We start from the raw sequence: 21,340 nt of genomic DNA, 5'->3' as shown, positions 1-21,340 counted from the left end.
CTATAGTATGTTGTCCAAAATCAATCAAAAAAGTCATACTATAGTATGTCGTCCAAAATTAGTCAAAAAAGTCATACTATACTATGTTGTTCAAAATCAGTCAAAAGGGTCATACTATAGTATTTCGTTCAAAATCAATCAAAAAACGTAATATGATAGTATGTCGTCCAAAATCGGTCAAAAAACATCATAGTATAGTATGTTGTCAAAAATCAGTCAAAAAGGTTATACTATACTATGTCGTCCAAGATCGATCAAAAAAGTCATACTATAGTATGTCGTCCAAAATCAGTCAAATTAGTCATATTATAGTATTTCACAAATTCTGTCAAAAAAGTGATAGTATACTATGTCGTCCAAAATCTGTCAAAAAAGTGATAGCATAGTATATAGTATTTTTGACAACATACTATACTATGACATTTTTGTGTGATTTCAAACCACATACTACTAACTATGATGTTTTTGTACCATTTTGGACGCCATACTAAACTCACTTTTTCTATATATTTACGTCCATATATATGTGTATATATGTGTTTTGCACAATCTCAATCGCAATCTCGCTTTGGGCACCAAAATTCCTTTTATGTTCCAGTAATCCACCATGACCCAGGTCACGGACGCTACTTTTATTTTGAAATCCACAGCCGGAAACGCCCCCTGGTGGCAACAGAGTGTTGATCTTTCTTTCAGCTTATGATAACACACCGGTACCGGGCTGCGGGCGTTCTCTCACTCAGCTGCAGGAGGACGCGGACTGTTGTGTCCGTGTGTCTTTGTCATGTTGAAGCACGCGTGAAAAGTGTGTGTTTGTGTGACGTGAGTGGCGCGCGAGGATGCTGACAGACATGATGATTGTGGAGGAGGAATTTGAGATCAAGGAGGAGGAACCGTGGTACGACAAGCAGGACCTGGAACATGGTACGGTTTCCTCTCAGTCTTTGTCTTTGAACAGGTCAACGGCAAGAACCGCGTTCATTTTGCATTTTCACTATCAGATAATATAATAGAACGTGCAAAAAATGACAGTCTGAACACAGACACACACGTTTAACACGTGTCAAACTCAGCCTGATCTCACAGAGCATAGTCCGTGTGATAATCCGAAAATGAATAGGTTATTATTTTAAAATCAGGGTTGTTTGGTTGGTTTTTCTCAGGCTGATGTGGCGCAAATGAAGGTCCTTGACTCTGCAGAAAAGCACACATGTCAGCAGCAGGACACTCACATATGCGGCAAAGTGACGGGAGAAAAAACTGCAAAGCTTTGTCTGAATCAAATACCTTTACATTGAAGCTGATTAACAGAACAGTTCATTATTTCCATAAATTAGTAGAAGTAGTAATGTTTTCTGTGTTATTTCTTTTAAACAGACGACTTGGGTGGACCAAATAAAGGCCAAATTAATAGGCACAACACAAATGGATACATAAATATTTCTCTTTCTTGTCTAAAAAAAAGCAAGATGGGTAAAATATAGATATGAATAGAATCTAACACTGAGAACATCACCCTTCCTTTCCTTTCCACTCACTGACTGTGTGCATCATGCCTCACTGAGCTTATGATTTGATTCAGGTATGATTATTATCATTATCATTAGTCATTTTTACAATTCCATGATGCATCCTGAATTAATTTATGATTATGTACATGGCTGCTTTTTTCAATCGATCAGTAAAAGCAGTCAGATAAATATGAACTCACACGTAAATTAAACATTACATCCTTACTAATGAAATATGAATTTTCCTTCCACTAAACCAAACCCAATGCTTCTGATGTAGAGCTGCAGCTTCTAGCAAGTGCTGTCAGCGACAGTGACTACAGAAAGCTTTTTGTGCCACAAGGTCCCCGCGTCTCCTCCAATGAGACGGAGGAACCCACTGAAGATTTGATTTGTGTCTGTCCTGCAGACCTGCAGCTGGCAGCCGAGCTTGGGAAGACTCTTCTGGAGAGGAACAGGGAGCTGGAGCAGGGGCTGCAGCAGATGCACTCCACCAACCAGGAGCAGCTGCAGGAGATCGAGGTAACAGAGCTGGTGTCTCTGTCTTTGTGTGAGAGAGAGAGACAGTCAGAAAATGTCAGAAAATATGGAAAGATGATCAACGTCGTTTCCCAAACCTCACCATTATGATGTTCTTAAATGTCTTGTTCAATGGAATAATCGTTGCGGCCCTGCTCTGTACACAAGTCGTTCATTTCTCATTCTATTCAGTATTAACCATCAAAGCTTTTATTGCATCAGATCTGCCTCACTTTAAGACAGAAGAAAACTGCAGCATGCTGCTTCACAACTGCATTTGTCATTATTTGTCCCCTGAACTGCTGTAGTTCCAGTTCCTGCCTGATCTGTGTTTTTATGATTCATGAGCAGCAGAAATGGAAGTTACAAAAGTCTTTTCCTCACAGACTCTGTGTGAGATGTTAATACAGGAGGACGACGAAGAGACTTATCTCTGCAGTTAATACAGAGTTAATAAAATATTTGATACATCCAGAGGTTCAGTATGTACAGATACTGATATTAGTCCCATACACTCATTTTAGAACTATGACGCTGTTAACCACACATCTGTGCCGAGTCATTTCAAACTGTCTAACAAATATTGTTCTCTCTGCTTATCCAACCCCCGAACTATCACATCACGACTGAATCCCTAACTGCGATAACCTGAAACTTATCATTCTCTTCAAGTCTTTACCCTAAAAGTGAGAGCCAGTCTCACAAAGTTGCCACAACAGAGGCTTTGATCCTAAAAATATAACTATAAAAGGACAATGGCGGACCTTTTATTTACACTTTAACAGATTTCCCGCATTGGGGGTTTGTTTGAATTTCCTTGAGTAGGGTCAGTCTGGGGTTTTGTGGCAGTAAATCTTGCTCGTCATGTCACTGCAGACACACACAGTTAATCTCTTTAAACTTTTGACGTCACTGATCTGATTGAAGCTCATGATCCGAGTTGCAGTAAGTGATCGTCTTCCCGTCACCAGACGCAGGAGTGATTTACTGTGCAGTGGACACACACACACACACACACACACACACACACACACACACGTCTGACTGTTTATATCCACAGATACTCAGTGTTGTGTTGGTCCTTTGGTTTTCAGGCAGTAGATTATATAAATCACTAAAGGTTCATGGTGTTCTGGCTGCAGCAGCTGATAAGATAACACAAATATATGTTCCTCATTTAGTTATTAGTAAGTAATAAAACGATTTGGAAAAATGTTTTCTTGAAAGACATAAAGATAATAGTTATATTTATTATAATAGTAATTTAGTTTACCAGTTTGTTATTTATTTCCTTATATAACGTGCCGAATATTTCGTGCTTTGTGGCCAAAATATTGAGTTTTTCAGTGGAATCCGAAGAAAGAGGATAACGACGTGCGTTAGCTCTGTTCGTCACACATTTAAACTTTTCAAAGGACTCAAAAGCTTCATTGTCATGTACAAAAATAACCCGTTATCTCTGCAGTGAAATTCAACATTTTCTCCGTGCCACTACCTCATCACTAGTGCTGAAAAAGAAAAACAAGAAAATGTAAAAGACAAAAATAAAAATACTAATATACAGAATTTAAATGTATATCTATGCATAAGTAAGTTTTTGTCCAAAACCCAAAAACTACTCTGTTTTATTGATCTCTTTGTTATATGGAGCAAAGAAACCAGAATATATTCACATTTAAGAAGCTGAAAAATCAGAAAGCACTCTGTCACTGTCAAAATAGTTGACGATTCGTTTAGGAATCGATTAATCGAGCAATTGTTTCGGCCCTAGTCATTTTTATAAAGTGCAGTGAGCGGTAAAATGCATAATTTTAAACTCTACTATTAAGTTTTACCACAGTAGTAGTAGTTATTTATTTACTCATATTTAATCATATTTCAAATTTTTCGATGACTTCATCTAAATGGAGTTTCATGACATTTTAGTGTATTGTAAAAGCAATCTTACTTCTTCTAATATTAATAATGTTACCTGCTCTGTTCCTCCTGCAGTACCTGATGAAGCAGGTGGACCTCCTCAGGCAGGTCAATGATCAGCATGCTAAGGTGTACGAGCAGCTGGACGTGTCGTCCAGAGAGCTGGAGCACAGCAACCACAAACTGCTCCTGGACAACAAGGCGGCTCAGCAGAAGATCCAGGGGTGAGACGACGGCGATGTGATGTGCACAAACTGCTCTGCAAAACCCACGATACGTGTCATAAGTGACGCTCTCTGTGTCCTCTGTGCAGGCTGACTGAGACGGCGGAGCTGCTGCAGACGCAGGTGGAGGAGCTGCAGCATCAGGTGGAGGAGCTGAAGCTGCGTCCTCAGCCGCCGCCCAGGGAGAGGCGCTCGGCTCGCGGCAGTCAGAGTGTGTCCTGTCTGAAAGAACTGCAAAACACACTCAGGTGAGGCGATACTAACGAACACCGTAGGGCTGAAGGGTTATTAAGCAAGTATCGAGAAACATCTCACGATCTTTCATATTATATAAGCAATTTGATGACATCACCTTGGATTTTTAGTGACACAGACAGTTAAATATGTTGAAGACAATGGAGGCAGGTAAAGTCATTGTCATTTAGATAAAAAACTGCATGATGTCCAAGTGTGGCACAACAAAATAAAAATGGAACTTTGCTCGCACGTGAAATATTACACACTAGAATATAAACACAGACGTATACACCTAGAAATATGCACACACATATGTAAATATGTAACACAAACAGGGTGTGCAGTGTAGTGCATATTTTTTAGTTGTAGTGTGAGTTCAACACACTGATCAGAAAACACATACAAAAATGTACACAATTCTTACTCTTAACGTAAAACGTTGCAGTATTTTAAGGTGTTATACTGTGTTGTTGACAGCAGTGTTGCTGATGGTAATTCTCTGTTGTATTGTAGCCTCCGACCTCTAGTTGGCAGCAGGTTTTTGGCCATTTCACTCTCAGCTCCTCCTTCCACTTGCCTCACAAGACAAAAAACTTATTTTTTACTAAGAGAGTTTTTCTCAAAACATTTCATTTTTACATAATTATTCTCATTTAACATGTTTAAAATGTGATATTTGTGCAGATCTGTGAGACAGATGTTTCCTTCAGTCTATAGAATATGACATTTATAGGTCAGGACAATATTTAATGTAAAGTGGTAAACTGACACACATTTTAGCTTTGACATATTGGGATCTTGATCAAATTTTGATTAATTGTTCAGCCCTGGTTCATTGGAAAAATATACATTAACACAACCTTTAATTGTCTATTTGGTTAAAGAAATATGACAAACATTTGCTGCTGTTAATCTGGATATTTTTGGTTTGTGGTCATAAAAAACAAGCTGTTTATAGGCGTGAACACACTTTTATTGTTAGTGGCAAGGTTCAAAATGTCTTTGGACCCTTTGAGAAAGTGTTCCTCAACCTGGTAAAAATAAACACTGTGTGGTCAGTGATCTAAAACTCTCTGTTGGTGTTTAAAAGGGGAAGCAGCAAATCCCTCACTGAGTCCTGTGTTAATCTTAAACTCGCTGGCCGTCACAGTCTCAGGGTTTCGTGCTGTTGGGTCAGTCCAACTTTGCCTCAACCCTAAGGTTCAGTTTAGTCTTTGTGCTGTGTAATCCTGTTATAGGATGTGTCCCATCAAAACATCCAGGTCAGGTGGAAATGTCTCTGATACATACATGACGCTGAACTCAGGGAGCACAGTGCACTGGATGAGGTTGGAAGGAAATAGGTCAAAGTCTGAGGTGTGGGAGGAGGAGGAGGAGGAGGAGGAGGAGGGGGCATAAACTAGTGTCATTATCTCTACAATGAATGACTGATTCATCAGCTCCTTTCTAATCTGCGTTTCTACTGATAAGCTCTGGATTTTCTTGGTCAGTGTGTTTTTTTTTGTTTTATTCCCTGCTACCTGTCTGCTGTTACATAACTTGTGCAGTGCTTTCGTTTTTCGGTTGCTCAGCTGTGAGTCGTTGGTCCACCTTATTCTTACATTGTAGGACCTAAATGAAATACAGTACAATTTTAGTGATCAGGGCAAATCTAGATAATTTAATGAACAAATTGAGGCCAGTTTCTGCCAGTATACTGTGACTAGGTTTTTATAGCAGGAGAATTAAATTCTGAAACTTTTCATGGTTGTTGTCATATTCTTACCTCGCTTTACTAGCACGGTGCTGTTGTTGTTGTTGTTGTTGTTGTTGCCTCTGTCTGTCTTGACTGTGTGCTGCACGGGAATGTCGCCGGGTGACACGAGATCTAAACGCTGCCACACAGAGAGAGATGGCGTGAAGTCATATGACAATGATGTGAATGTAACAGGCATTTGTTTGTATTTAAATGCTGTGCCGCACAGCTTAAAGCTATAGTCTGTAACTTGTTGCTAAAACATTTTTTTAAACTCTATAATGAACAGTCCAAATAAGAAGTGAACATTACTGGATGAACAACAGCACATGGTTTACAGTGGTCGGTGTTTCTGTCCAGGTTTGACTACGATCCAGATGAGCCCTCGGACGACCTCAAGTCCCGCGACGCGTCGTGGCATGAGGAGGAGCAGGCCTCGCTGCGGAAATCCCTGCACTCTCTTCAGACCCAGTTTGCCAGTGAGCGTGCTCGACGGGAGGAGGCAGAGCGAGAGGCTGAGCTGCTCGCCAGGGAGAACGCGACCCTGGAGCAACAGCTGTCAGGGATGGACAGATGTCGGGTATGTCTGGCGGATATCTCTCTCTCTTGTTCTTGTACAGTTTATTAGACCACCACCCAATGTAAGGTCTAATAATTACATTGGATATACACATAGGGAATAGGGAAGAGAGTTTGTGATGATTATTATTAAAAAGATTGTTTGAAATTTCTTTGTCGACATAATTACATAAAGATAAACAAATACTGGAGGAAAATAGTTGGTCACTGAGAGCTTCCCATGAGCATAAATTGGATTATTTGGTGTAAATGACCTCTGACCCATCTTAGCTTTTCTAAATCATTGTCCTCTCCTCTTCAGGCCAGAGTGCTCGAGCTGGAGTGTGAGGCTGAAGAACTCCGTCATCTCTGGAAATCCCAGTCCTCCAAGAAATCCTCCAACCACAACCTGCTCCCACACTCGCTGTTCCTCCTCCATCCAGATGAGGAGAGTGAAGGGGAAGCGGCTGCACCCAAAAAGCCCTCGGCACTGAAGCGCTGGGGCAGCGAGAAGCAGATGAAGGCGGTGCAGGCGTCCGACTCTCCTGACAGGATCTACGACCACGAGTGCTCGTGCGTGCGCCGCGCCGAGGTGGTCAAGTATCGCGGCATCTCGCTGCTCAATGAAGTCGACGCCCAGTACAGTGCCTTGCAGGTGAAGTACGACGAGCTACTGCGACGCTGCCAACTGGGCCTGCAGGAGGGAGAGCAGGGCGGACATGAAGTGGTCCAGACTCCGTCCCTCACCGGTGCACGTTCTGCTCTGACACAGGTGGAGGACTTTGATGAGGACTTTCACCAGCCAGAGTACAAGGAACTTTTTAGGGAGATTTTCTCCCGTATCCAGAAAACCAAAAAGGACCTGATAGAAAACAGAGGGGCGCCCTCAGCTGACCTGCTGCAAGAATGATTATTGTCTTCCAGTTGCAGAGGGACTCTTAGGAAAGACTTGTTCAGCAGTCAGGTCTACACTTGCCCAGAAATGATGGACATAAGACATAAGAGTGATGCAGGAAACCAGAACAAATACCACCAGCACACGTCTCAGATGTGGCTCTTTTGCACAGAAACACCAGTGCCTAACGCCGCCGCCGCCGCCGCTACTGTGCAATCACTCTACCTCACTTTGCGCAGGCCTATTTCCAAACAAGCTCCTGAGGAAATCATTTCTGGGGAATAACCTCCATCTGTAACACTGCATTTTCCTTTTAATGTAAATATAAATTCACTGAAATGTTCCTGGAAAAGAGGCAGACTTTAGATGCTAATTACAGAGAATCAGTAATAAACACACAAGGAATTTTCTTTGGGGCATTAGACAATACACAATATAAAAAGAAAACCTAAATATTTAGAGTTCAGCTGTATTTTTAATTCTAAATTTCATTTTTGCAGGTAGTGTGCTATTTTTGTGACAGATTCTCCATATTTCCAGCCAGAAAATGGATCATCATTTTGGGATTTCAGGGGGAGAATGAGGCAGATCATTTATTGAGGAAAAAGTACTATCAATTTATCATTTTAGCTCTAAACTGATGACACTGAGTTAGAACTTTCACAGCTTCTTATTTTACCTATTTCCCTGTAATTAGACGGTGAATCTTTACGTCTTTCCAGGACACATTTTTAGGAAATGAGTAAGATGAAGTGCTACAGTTGAAGTTGCTCTGATGTGTTTGTCTTATGTGAACTTTTTAATTTATTTGTCTTCTTTGCATCTGTATGAAAAAAGAAAAAAAAAGAATCAGATGTATTGGTGAAACCTGTAAAGACAGTCAATGCAAAGATGATATAATCTCTGATGTTGTGTTAGTGAAGGAGTCAGATTTAAGGTGATTTAAGGTGCTGGATTATATAAGAATCTTCCTGTAACTGTAACGACTTCCTTCCTGAAATTATACTTGATTACTGTAAATTAGGTTAGAGGACGGAGTGAATGTCATATATGAAAGTAAATGACTGTATGTACTTGATAATGTAGTGGCCTGATATATTCTGGACTAATAGAAACGTGTCTTCTGCAGCAGATGTGGTATTTTTGCTGCCGTGTGTTTCTGTGTCCCGTTTTGGGCTTAAACACTGTGCACATTTATTTGTAGACGTCCCGTTGTTGAACCACATTTGAGATGCACTTTAGAAATGCACAGATACTGTCGACGCGCTCCTCACGCGTCGCGTTTCTCTCGTAATGCAAAGTGTGACGAGCGACTACCTGAGTCATTGGATGTTTGTATGTGTGGACAGTGTGTTTTTACCTGTTTCATGGTTATTGCTCTGAGCCATAAAACATGAAGCAAGATGAGACGGCAGCCTTGTGTGGAGTTTTTGCTGAGTCGGTCCATTTCTGTGTCACTGTTAAATCCAGACGCAAACTAATTGATTTCTCTTCATATGATATGAACACACATCAGCATGTAAATAATAAAGAGATTAGTTTTATTCTCTGGTGAATCATATGAAATGTAAAACATCCCAGAGAATTAAAACAAAATTTAAAGGAATACTTCACCGATTTGTATTTAGCTTTGAATAACCTCAGAATGAAGAGATTTCTCGACTCGGGAAGGTTGGGAAGCACAATTTTTCAAAAGTACTACCCCTATTCTAGTAATACAAAGCTAAATGCAAATCAGTGAAGTACTCCTTTAATTCCAGTGCTTAGTCCTACTGATAATCAGTTTTTTTTACGATATCAATGATATTTTACTGAGTGATCATACGAACACATGCTTTCATACATTACATTACATGCACGCAGTTATCCTATGAAAATAAAACATGCACAATTTGTCTCTGTCAGTCTTTCACACAATAACAAAGTCAGGTAAAATCTTCGTCAGCCATTAAAACTATGCAGGTACCTCATTGGCTGCTCTCGGGCACCGTGTTGGTAACCACTGCACTACACGAACCACAAAGCTGAAATTTAACAAAGAAAAATTATGAAATTGCATATATGTGTCAAGGTATCTAGCAGAAAACACAATTGTGTGATTTGTGTGTGAAATTGTGCTGAAAATCATGAGTCTGTAGGTTAGCAGGACCAAATCTTTATATAGCAATCCAGACAGCGCCATGAATAATCTAGTTTTAATGTGATGGCCTTGTTTCACGTTTAAAATCTCCACTGAAGGTTATAAAACAAGAAAACAAACGATCCACGTAACGTGATATTACATTTATTGAGCAAAGTAACAAACCAATGGGGGGAAATAATTACTCCTCTTTGCTGATGCAGAAAGACCTTTATTTAGCCTCAAGCAAAACTTCACTCATATTTTTAAGTCTTGACATTTTTTCACTAAAACAGAAAACATTGTTTTTATGTAATTTATCATAATCAATGTGTGGGAGTTTGTCCTGAACGCCTTGAGGCAGAGGCACTTTAGATGGAGGCTCCAGATAGCAGCACATGGTGATACACCCTTGTATCCATAGCAACACCTGCCGCCATCACCCAGACAACAGTACTATGACAACCATTCCTACTTTTTTTTAGTTTGTACTGTGCACTGATTCTCAGAGGATTCATAACATAACATTTCAAATTGTATGATCAAAATCAGACACTCAAGTTTCTCTCACAAAAAGGAAAACCATCTGAAACTCTGCACATTCAAAGAAAAATAAGCCTCCACACCAACAACTCCTCCACCCTTTCTCTACAACTTATTTAAATTAATAATACAGAAACGTGGGACAAGCCACATTTGATGTGGACAATCCATCAAGTAATTTCAGTTGAATAAAGACATGAGGAACGTTTTGGATATTTTTTTTCCCCTATTTGTTTCCGGTTTGTTGACTCGCATTCAAACAGAACATCACACTTATCCAACCTCACAGCTTCACTTTCTCGTTTGTCTTGAGGGTGACAAAGATTTAACGTAAAAGGAGTGAAAATGTCTTATCCATTAACTACTTTGTTGATTTAAGTACATGTTCTGGCAAAGTATAATAATTAAAATTAAATGACAGCACTCTGAACCATGATTGCTTCCATAGTAAACACCCCCTTGACCTGATAAAACTTGAAATTCAAAAATATTCACACATGAGTTCAAAAAGCCAAATACCTACTAATAGACTGTATATTTATCTTGCTTTTTTTTTTTTTTTTTTTTTTTTTTTAAATATTCATAGTTTCTCCCTCAGGTTCTCCAGCATTTCTTTCAGCCGCGCCTTCATCAGCGTGCTCCCATTTATGTCAGAAATGCTTCAGATGAAATGAGCAAAGCTTCATGTTCTGAGCTGAGCGGGTGGGAAGACAATTTTGTCTTCCCTGTCAGTCGCTTCACCCTTGGAGCAGGGCGAGCTATGATTGGCTGTCGTCTCTCTTGACTGCCCTCCCACTGGACACCCGGGAGAGGATTTGGCTGACGGCGACTGCAGGGTGGGGGGGAAGCATCTCAATGTCAAGACTGTATTGTTCCCTTGAGGTACCACATTCCTGCGTGGCTGATGCAGCAGTCCTGGAACAACAGAGGACAGGTTACAGGTTACTCTTCTCTCAGTCCGAGAGGAGACAAGATAAAGGAAAAGAACATTCGTGTTGTGCAATTGTCGCCAGTCTCACCTTTAGTAGCCGGTCGACGTCTGCTTTGGGTGCGTCTCCAAACTCCTGTGTCAGTTTGGCTTGAATCATGTTCCTCCTGATGCGGTAGTTCTTTGTGAACAGGTCGTACAGCAGCCGACGGTGCTACACGAGGAAACACACAAATGGATTAACTTAAAAAGAAATGTTAGGCATTTTTTCTCTATAAAAAAACAGATCACAAAATCTGTTTATAAGTCACTTTAAGTCCTCATGACATGGCTCTCCCAGTGCGAGTAGCTCACAGATATTGATTGGCCAACAGCAGCGGATATCTGCATAAAGTCCAATGTCGTCCAATATTGGTGCAAAAACATGCACCAAAATGTTGATTTTACCATCATGAGGACTTAAAGGTCACAAATGTCTGAGAGGATGTTATGACACAGGTGATGATAAGGGGGAAGCTTACTTTGTCATAGTCCTCCCCAGTTTCCCACAAACCAAACACCTTCTGTTCATCAGAGGCCGCTGTACTCTGAGCAGGAAACTAAAAGGGAAAAACAGAAAGAAACAGATGTAAAAGGTGCAAAAAAGGTATCATTAATGCAAAAAACACTCCACCCATGATGGCAGAGGAACCACTGAGAACATAACTCAGAGCATCTCTGTGTGGTTTGGGGACTGTACAGCTGCTGATCTGTCATGATAATAAAGAATAGTGAGGGCAGCTTCTCTAACTTCTATATCTGACCAGTGTCTGTCCCTCCCACCACATTCTTGCACTGTAGCTTCAGATCACTTGTGCAAGATCAATGCTGCGCAACAGTTTTTCAGGTCATGTTCAGGAGGATGTGTGTATAACCACATCCTCTCTGTACAAAAGAAAAGCAACATGCTTGTAATGATTCTGAGGTTGTGTCTGAACTGGCCTAAATGTGTTTACAACGAACATAAGAACACTAAACTTTGATGCAAGCATATTTATGCAACAGTTTCAGGAACTATGGCAATATATAATTTCTCTCAGATGTCAAAACATACTTCACACACAAGCCACCCACTCAGAACTGATCTATGAACCGCTGCACATTCAGACGACACAGTTTAGGGTGATGCAGACGATTCCCCCGACTCCAGATCTGCATGCATTTGCAAACAATCTCCCAGATTAACCCCCTCCTTCAGCAGTAATGAGCTTTCCTTTGATCCTAATAATCTGTTGCACAATAAAGATGGCGGCCAGCCACTCTGTCCCGCATGGAGGCTGAAATCCTCTCCCCTCAAGGATACAGAGGGGATAAGACCTAAAGCCAGGACAGGGGGGTTGTGCTGGCAAGAGTCTAGTTTGTCCCTAATTAAAATAAACAAACAAAAAAGAACCTCCCTGGAACCTACAAGGAAACTCTACAACAAGAAAAAACACAGCTGCCAATAGACCACATCCAACTGTAATAAGCCTGCAAACAGTCATCTCACTCCAAATATCGTCAGGCTGCTGCTGCTTAATCACTCGCACAAGTATCAGATGCCCATAGCAACTTGAGTGGAACCCGAGAAGCCTTGCTTCAGTGCCTTAGCTCCTTTACATGCAACAAAGTGCTCCAAAGTAGTACAACCGTTAATGTCGTTATTCTGAAAACCGATATCTCCATTTGAACCGACACTGAGAAAACCCCTTTACTCCCATGTCGCATCTAATCTAAAACAAACGGCACCACATCAGAGTCAAGCTGGTTTTTAAGTTGAAAGTAATTGCATGTATTAATAATTTATTTCCATATTTTTATAATGAGTGCTTTGGATGTTTTACTTTGGACTGCCACTTATTTTTGATGGACTCTAAGGAGAACAGATTACCGTTTTTAATCTTGAACCGAGTTCTACAGATATTTTGTGGACCAATGCAGATATTTTGTGGACCAATGCAGCAATCTCCTTTGTTTTTCCCTCAAATTCTCAGACTATGTAATGTAACACTATGCCTTTACCTCCACCTCATCTGCTGGGGATAACTTAGGAAAACAAGCTAGAGACAAAGACAGAAGAAAAGAGCATCTCATCTAAAAGGCTCGGAGTGTATAATTGCTTTTTCCTGCCTTCATACTCACAGGCACCATTATCTGTTTGCAGTGGCAGAGAAGTACGGTGTCCTGTAGCATGTGGTCCGAGACAGAGTGGAAGACACTCCATCCTGCTGGCATGGAAGCCAGATGGAGGTTAAAAAGCCTCTTCAACTCATTGAGCGTCAGTACAAAATGCTTTCTGAAAGTCTTGGTCACAAACTCCTGGAGCTCCGGGGACGGCATGTTGCCGTTAGTGTGATCAACTCCAGGGGAAGTGGCACTGGTGTATCCATTTACAGACCCGTTGGGTATGGAAGAGGACGATGTGTCCATAGGCTCGACATCTTTGTTACCGGACGTGTTCTGTTTGACATGGCTGTCGTTTCCTGCCCTTCTGACATCCAGGTCCTTCTGTAGGGATGAGTGGTTCTCTTGCGCTCGCACCTGGGCCATCTTCAGACGCTGCTCTCCACTGACATGAATGAGCTCTGGAAAACAGACATCAGAGCTTGAGTAAAATAAAGGTCTGCCGAATATTTAACTGATTATTATGAGTTAGCGGCAAAAAAAACAAGTTAATACACACCAGGCTGAGGGGAATCCTTTGGCATAAAGTCTTCTTTAACGAAGTTAAAAACCTTTTCCAACCTTTAAAAAAAGAGAGACAACAGATTGGTACAAAATCATGTTAACAAACAACTACCCTCAAAGAAAAACATTTGATTACACTTCCATGTTTAACAATGATGCCCCGGTGAGATCACAAAGCTTCTATTTCCCCTCCTGTTTCTCTGATTGTAACCTACTTGCTCTGAATGCCGAGCCACAGCATGTGCTGCCTGTGGGCAATGTCTTGGTGTTTCTTAATGAAGTCTACATCAGTAGGCAACAGGAACTCCCAGCCCCGGTTGATCCGAGGTGTAGCCACATGCTCCAGGAACTCCTTCACATCCTCTGGAGGAAGCTGCAGAGGAAAGAGGGAAGAGAGTATCAGTGCTGTTTACCTGAATGAAGTGAAACACCTGCTGCCTCAGGGGAGACGGAAAGCTATAATTAAGCTGCTCAACATCTAATAAACAATGAAAGACCCTATGGTGGCTCTAAGCAACTTGAAGGTGGAGTCTGTTTATTAACCGTCGCAAACAATTTTACTTCAACCGTTCTGTAAATCTGTGTACCTGCACCTTTCCCGCGAAAATAAAAATCATCTAAAACAGAAGAAGACAACTGCAAAATGACCAAATCCACTTTCATATATAAACATGATATTTTAAAAGGTTAAATTATGACTCATATATATATGAATAACTACATCAAATGAGACTCAGAATTAGTATATTTTCTGACATCTGTTCTAAAACACCTGAAATGCAAGTGGTACTCTCACTCTACACTCAGGTCATGTTGATCCTTACTTTGATGATGGACGTGATCTCCTTTCTCATAACCGAACGCTCCAGAGTGAACCTCCACAACTGCAAAGGAACAAAGAAGTCAGCCAGAAGCACACAGAATGTGATTAATTTGAGATTTTGTTTATTTATCCATTTATTCACTTAAAAGAACAAGTGACAGCAGCTTACCACAAAGTCCCTTCCACGGCACAGCACTTCAGCAGGGACGCCGCTGTGAGGACTGCAGGTGTTTTTAGGATACAAAACATCACTGAGGACAAAAAAAAACATAATACAGAAAGATCACTCAGCTGCCAGGACAATGTTTAGTGTGGAAAGATATTCAATTATAACAGAAGTCATTTCTCATTATAGCCTACAAAACTCTCCTAAATTAAACTTTGTGAAATTTAAATCAAGTGTAAGGCTTCATGGTTCATTTTGTCCTGAATTAGTGTGCACTGGACACAATGGACAAGTACACTGGATTCTGTTTAAAATTGCTGCTAGGACTCACCTCTTTACAACCCAGTTTCCCTGAACCAGCAGTGCCACCTGCTGGATGCAGCGCAGCACTGAAGTCGAGTCTGTTCCAGAGGCAAGGAGACCCATGAGATTAGCGAATGGCATCACCTTGACTGGAAATGAGAGAAGGTGTAGGAAGAAGGTCACTACAAGCCTGTATACTGAAAACTATACAGAACAGAACTCTACAATTCTGCAAATGCATTCTGTAATCCTGTAGCTGGGGAAGAAAGTGCTATTTAACGTTGGTCTGGTATGATATTAATGATCCGTCTCCCTCATCTGGTCTAAACAAGAACAGCATGAGAAACATGAGCCAATATTGATACTGATCTGCTACATGTTAACCTACCATTCTTCATCAGAGTCTTGACTTGTTCTCCCAATGGCAGAGTACGGAGCTGAGCCATGGAGAGCACATTACTGGGACCAACAGGCTTCACACTGACACACAAGAAGAAGAAGAAGAAGATGATGATGATGTTAATGACTCATATCCTGAGCAGTGAACTAATTTACAAACAATGATCTTTCCTCAGAAACTGTGAGGGATACATACACTTTTTCCTCTGCCAGTGGGGGCATCAGCATGGCCAGGTACTCCCTGCAGAAATGAGGTGGTAAGATAAGAATGAAACCATCAGGAATTTCAACATTTCACTGTTGGGACAGGGAATGTGTGGCTTTTGTGTGATACCAAAATCAAAAAAATATGCTCCTGATGTTGCTGAAATGTATTCTACTCACTTTGGAGTTTTGACCAGTTCAGAGTTCTCAGAAGCGTCCACTGACTGACAGAAAAGATACTGTCGTTCATGCTCTGAGCGACCATCCTGAAATTACAAAACTTATTTGAATCACGCCTCATGACAAGATCATCTGACGACATAGTGAGAGATGGCAATGCAGCACACTGTTGGATGACAACACATGCAGCACTAAAATTAGTCTCTTTTACCGTAACAAGATCGCAAAGTGCATATATTTTGGTTTAAGTCACCAGACTGGCACTCAGTATAAGCTGCCAGTTAAGGTATAGTACATAGAAGGTTAGAAAACAGAAAAATGTGGTATCGTGAAGTCATCTCCCTACCTTGACCCCATGGTAGCGTAGGTGAACCCAGGGTTCCTCTGCCTGCTTCTTCTGGAGGAACTCATAGGACTGGATCCTTCTCTGTCGGGCCTGCTCTGACTCAGGACGTGCAAACCTCACCTGGAGCCAAAAACATGCAGGAAACTTGTAAATGATAGAATTCCATGGGCACACACAGCGATCGTGTATCTAAATGTGTGGGCACTAGTTCTCACTGTGATGGCCTTGGCCTCTTCCTCAGCTTCATCCTGAGAGGAGTCTCCACCTATGAACACAAGACTGTGGTCATTTCACAGTCATCATAAGAGGCTATAAAAGATTTTTTTTCAAAAGAAAAATGATTTAAATTTATTTAGTTATGTAGAACAAACCACATACCTTCATTGGCTGCCTCCCTCTCCCTGGTTTTGTTGTCCGCTTTGTCCAGGTAAGAGAAGCTGGGTCTCATCTGAAGGATTCCTGTCAGTGGTGTGATGTGAAGCTCACCTATCAACATAAACAATGATAATAATAAATAAAAAATCTTTGTTATTAATCACATCCATATTGTGGATCCATATTCATGTGTTATGTCGCCATGTGGTGGGTATTTTCAACGTAAACACACAGTAAAAATGTGGAGCACATCAATAAAAGATAAGACAGTAACACTGATAAGGTTTCACATGGACTTTGTGAACACACGAGAGGCCCTTTTGAGTATTTACAAGCAGCAGAACTGAAGTTAGTCTAAGCAAAACACAGTGGTACAACAGTACTTGAGGTTATTAGATCAGACCTTTGCGAAACACTGCAGCAGCATATCTGGAGGTGTTGGTAGTGGCTTGGATGGAAGAGAAAGTTTGCTTGTCCATCATTTTCCTGGTGAACAAAAGATAAAAAGTAAATTTGTCTTAGACTTCTTCATTTGACAAAAATAATTAACTTCTAACTTTCTTTTTGTTCATTAATTATGACATTGAGTGTTAAATCTGAACAAACAAGAGTTTCCAACTTTTAAACTGTGTTTACGTTAAGATGACTAACTATGGGCAATAGCATCATATTCAATCAATATTATCATATCATATAAATTAGGGATGCACCGTTCCACTTTAAATTCTAGACCCTCATTCACAACGAGTTGCATTGTATGTGCAACGCAGCCTAGACTACTCATTCTCACATTTTCCATCGCCTTTCACATGTTGCTGCAGACTTTGCCCAAAGGAACTTTGTGCTGTTAAACTTAAAAGTGACAGGAGGGAAACGTCAGAGCTCCAGATATCTGTAGTGAAACATTTATCTTCTCTAATATGCGATTGTACACTTTACCATGCAGTTCAGGTAGAGCCTAGGAAAAATAATTATTTTCGGCTTATAATGTTGTACCGTGGCTCCAGGTGGCTAATTAGCAGCCGGAATCGCTTGTCCCCGACAACCGACAGTGGTTGCCCATCCACAACGTTGACTGCTCCTCGGGACGTTTACTGTGCAGGTTTTGCAAGTAGCCGTTTGTTGGCTGAGGTTGTGTGAAAAAGTTCCAGATAATTGATCATTTTGCTCGCTTCATTTTGAAAACAACGTGGGCTTCCGCAAGGCATGTTGCTTGCATACGATGTCACTCACAGCGCACAGCATAGAATTACACTGAATGGATTGGCCCATTGTCACCAATACCGCGATCTAGAATTTTCTTCAATATTGGGACCAATACCCCATACAAATATCGAATTGGAGCATCCCTAATATATATATATATAGTATGTGTGAAATATGTAAATCACAAGTACTTGTATTTTCATTCAAATAAAGTCAAAAAGTGATTAAGTGAGGAGTAAGAAGCTTAGCTAGACGTACGTTGAAAAGGTGTTGGTTTCATCAAAACCTGTGCCATCCACATTCAGAGCTATTTGTTCTCCCTTACTGCGACAGTAGTTTGGACTCATTGTGTTGACGCCCATTTCCAACTCCACCTGGACAGTGATTATTGCAAAAAAAATAAAAAATTCTGAATAAAAATACTTGTTATCATATTTATACTCATGGACAGAGAAAAGTCTTTTGTACCTTTTGCTGCTTGGGTTTGATTCTCGCTGTCAAGTGGTTGACATCATCATAGGTCATGGTTGAAGGTCGGACAGGATACTGTGTCAGAAAAACAATGACAACATTTATCAACCACAGTGCAGAACAAAAGAGTCAACATCAAATCAGGAATGATATAGACCCATGGTTCTCAAACTGTGGTATATGTACCACCGGCGGTATGTGAGCTTCCTCTGGTGGTATTTGGAGGAAAATCAGAAATACTGTTCCATTGTGTATACCAGAGTATGTGATCGTGGAGTGGAGCTTAGCAATTTTGACCGGAGTGAGTAGAAAATAAAAACAAATAACAAAAATTGATTTATTATTATCAATAAGAATAACAATAGTAATAATAATAATGATAAGTAGAGTCACATTATGTCTCTCTCCATCTTAATCTAATTTCACTATACCAGTGCGTGAATTATGTGTGAGGAAGAGGAGGATGATGATGAGAGAGCAAATTATCTTATTGTTATCCTTTGCTCAAACTATTTACACCACTGTATTTCAACATTAGTGAGTATGGTGTTACTTCGAGAGCTCAATATTTTCTCAAGAAGTTGGTGTGAAAAGTTTGAGAACAACTGAAGACACTGAAACCAAAGACTTACCTGGAAAAGATACAGCTTATCTGCAAGGCTTTTGGCAAGGTACACATCAATCTAAACGAAATGAAAGCAGAGATCACAGTTGTTATACAGACTACACACACTGATGAGAGGAAGTGGTGGATTTATCTACCTAAGCTAAAAGTATTAAATCTGTTGTGACTTCAAACAATTAAATTATGTTGACCATTTTCTGTCCCAAAAGGACCACTTGGACATACTCCTGCAACCAAGCCTATCAATAACCTGTACAAAGACAAAGCAAAATAAAGTTTAATTTCCTGTTTCAAGGTCCAGTGTGTAATATTTAGGTGTAACTATTTATTTTGAGCAGATATGAAAGATAAAATATGTATATACGTTTTTAAGTGTACAACCACCTGAATGTATAAATTGTTGTTTCCATTACCACAGAATGGAGCAGGTTTTTACATGGTCTGCCATGTTGGACCACTATGTTTTTAATCGAAAAACTAATCACATATTGAATTTCAACAATGTTGCTCCTTCATGTCATGCAGTATATTTACATGCACATTGTAATCCAGCCATGGCTGTAGTCCGACTAAGAGTCCATCTATAAGCTAGTATGTATTGAATCAGTTTCCTGTTGACCTTTACATTGCAGAAAAAAAAACAGTAAACAGTGAGATGGATTGTGCTTTGGTTCTGTATGTTTCGTATCCGCTGTATATGTTAATCGTGATACAAATTAGATCGAGCATGGCTCTGGTGGTTGCCGTTTTCTCTGAAGAAAGACGCAGCTGCCGCCTGATTTCAAGCAACAGTACTGCAGTTTAAATGTCGTTTCCTACTACTGTGTCAAAGCCTGATGAGAATTCTACACGTTGCTTCTTTAAAAGACATAATCTGTCCTTTTATCAAGAGTTACTGATATGGGTGTAAGTAATGTATTTGCTGGTAATGACCATTAACTGTTGATTTGTTCAAGATTCAAGATTGTATCTGCCATTTATACATGCACAGTTACAGTATGATTGGTTAGTAATTTTTGTGCATGCTTCTGAGGTCAAGAGTATAATAATAAAAGAGTGGTATAATAGAATAAATAAGGAAACACGAAGGCTATACAATCTGTATTGATGCATTAAGTGAGCTTTTCTGCTTACAAACAATCCACAGTGTCATAGGAAGCATCATCATCTCAAACTCATATTCAAGACATCTTCATTGAGTATTAGAACATTATCATGTATTACCAACTTTAGTCTATATAAATACCTCTTCTATAATGGGGTCATCATCATCCCCGCTGGCCATATTGATGTGAGCAGTGTGAGAAGAGGGGGAGGAGATGAAACACAGAGAGCGGCAGCAGATCCAAAAGACCCAACCTGGAAGGAGACAAACATCACATTGTGATGAATCATTGTGCAGACATCAGTCCCATCAATGTTGACAAGTTGCTGGTAACAAAGAAAGCAGGTAGCAATATATTTTGGAGCCACAACAGTGTGGTTCAATACAACACGGTTACATCAGGTTCAACATTTAGTTGGGATGTTTCAAGGTATCAGTCTCAAGGAGTTAAGTTTGATTGAGTCTGAATCAGTAGATAGGAAGACAATGGTCATACTTGTGGTGCCACTGAGACAGATAACTCACATCATGTAACACAATGTTATACTATGAGGTCTCCACCTTTGTCTAATAAGATGTAATGAACATTTTAGATGTATGAGACGTCACACAGCGGTATGGGGCAGCTGTAAAACGTATTTGTGTGACTTATCTGACAAAAAGCACTTGTTTCTGACCACATTAGCTTCCACAGCTAGCTAGCATTAAACCCTACAGCAACTTACAAGAGGCGTGCGCTGTACTGTGACTTAAAATGTCTCTCTTTCACACTCGTTTTATAAATGTGTAAAGGAAATGAAGAAAATGACGACAGGCTGGAAAATTCCCTTTCATGCTACAATCGTGTGAGCAACGAAGCTAGCTAACAGTTAGCTACAGTAAGCTACACAAGCAACTTAGCCTTGAATTAGCAATGTTAGCCAGTCAGCCACCAGGCCTCATTTAACCGGTATTTTCTCCACAACAGCACCAACATCATGTTTAACTCTCACCTGCACACTTTACTATACAGTTGTAGCTATGACATCTGCTGTGAAGACAGTCCAGAAACACGCTGCGTGCAGAAACCGTAGCCTGACGTCTAGCTCAGGCTAACACAGTTGAGGTGTACTGGTATCTATACCATGTTGACGCTGCCTCACACAGACACGTGGGGAGGAGCCCAGGCCCATGATGCACAGCGCCTCGGCTGTGCCTGTATCATTTCTTTGTTTATTTACGCAGATTCAAAAGTCAGTTCGCATT

The 21,340-nt window shown here is 40.5% G+C and overlaps 2 protein-coding genes across 2 annotated transcripts; one reads left to right on the top strand and one right to left on the bottom strand.

Annotated features, from left to right (window-relative positions):
- Positions 1 to 711: 711 nt before the first annotated feature.
- Positions 712 to 9,003, top strand: LOC122759170 (cerebellar degeneration-related protein 2-like). The gene is made up of 6 exons (XM_044013790.1): positions 712 to 924; positions 1,921 to 2,033; positions 4,023 to 4,171; positions 4,261 to 4,419; positions 6,504 to 6,723; positions 7,024 to 9,003. Exons 1-6 carry the CDS (start codon positions 840 to 842, stop codon positions 7,609 to 7,611), a joined length of 1,314 nt encoding a protein of 437 aa, XP_043869725.1. The 5' UTR covers positions 712 to 839; the 3' UTR covers positions 7,612 to 9,003.
- Positions 9,004 to 9,864: 861 nt separating this feature from the next.
- On the bottom strand, positions 9,865 to 21,251 carry polr3e (polymerase (RNA) III (DNA directed) polypeptide E). The gene is made up of 21 exons (XM_044013789.1): positions 21,088 to 21,251; positions 20,237 to 20,349; positions 18,998 to 19,048; positions 18,363 to 18,440; positions 18,153 to 18,268; positions 17,092 to 17,174; positions 16,692 to 16,799; positions 16,529 to 16,578; positions 16,314 to 16,433; positions 15,968 to 16,053; positions 15,780 to 15,824; positions 15,573 to 15,664; positions 15,213 to 15,333; positions 14,885 to 14,966; positions 14,717 to 14,776; positions 14,108 to 14,265; positions 13,888 to 13,949; positions 13,347 to 13,789; positions 11,708 to 11,785; positions 11,278 to 11,400; positions 9,865 to 11,173 (listed from the first exon to the last, which is right to left on the bottom strand). Exons 2-21 carry the CDS (start codon positions 20,273 to 20,275, stop codon positions 11,117 to 11,119), a joined length of 2,052 nt encoding a protein of 683 aa, XP_043869724.1. The 5' UTR covers positions 20,276 to 20,349; positions 21,088 to 21,251; the 3' UTR covers positions 9,865 to 11,116.
- Between the last annotated feature and the right edge of the window lie 89 nt (positions 21,252 to 21,340).

This window comes from Solea senegalensis, linkage group LG18 (assembly GCF_019176455.1).
Source record: "Solea senegalensis isolate Sse05_10M linkage group LG18, IFAPA_SoseM_1, whole genome shotgun sequence".
Lineage (NCBI taxonomy): Eukaryota > Metazoa > Chordata > Actinopteri > Pleuronectiformes > Soleidae > Solea > Solea senegalensis.
This window is presented reverse-complemented; position numbering and strand designations above follow the sequence as displayed.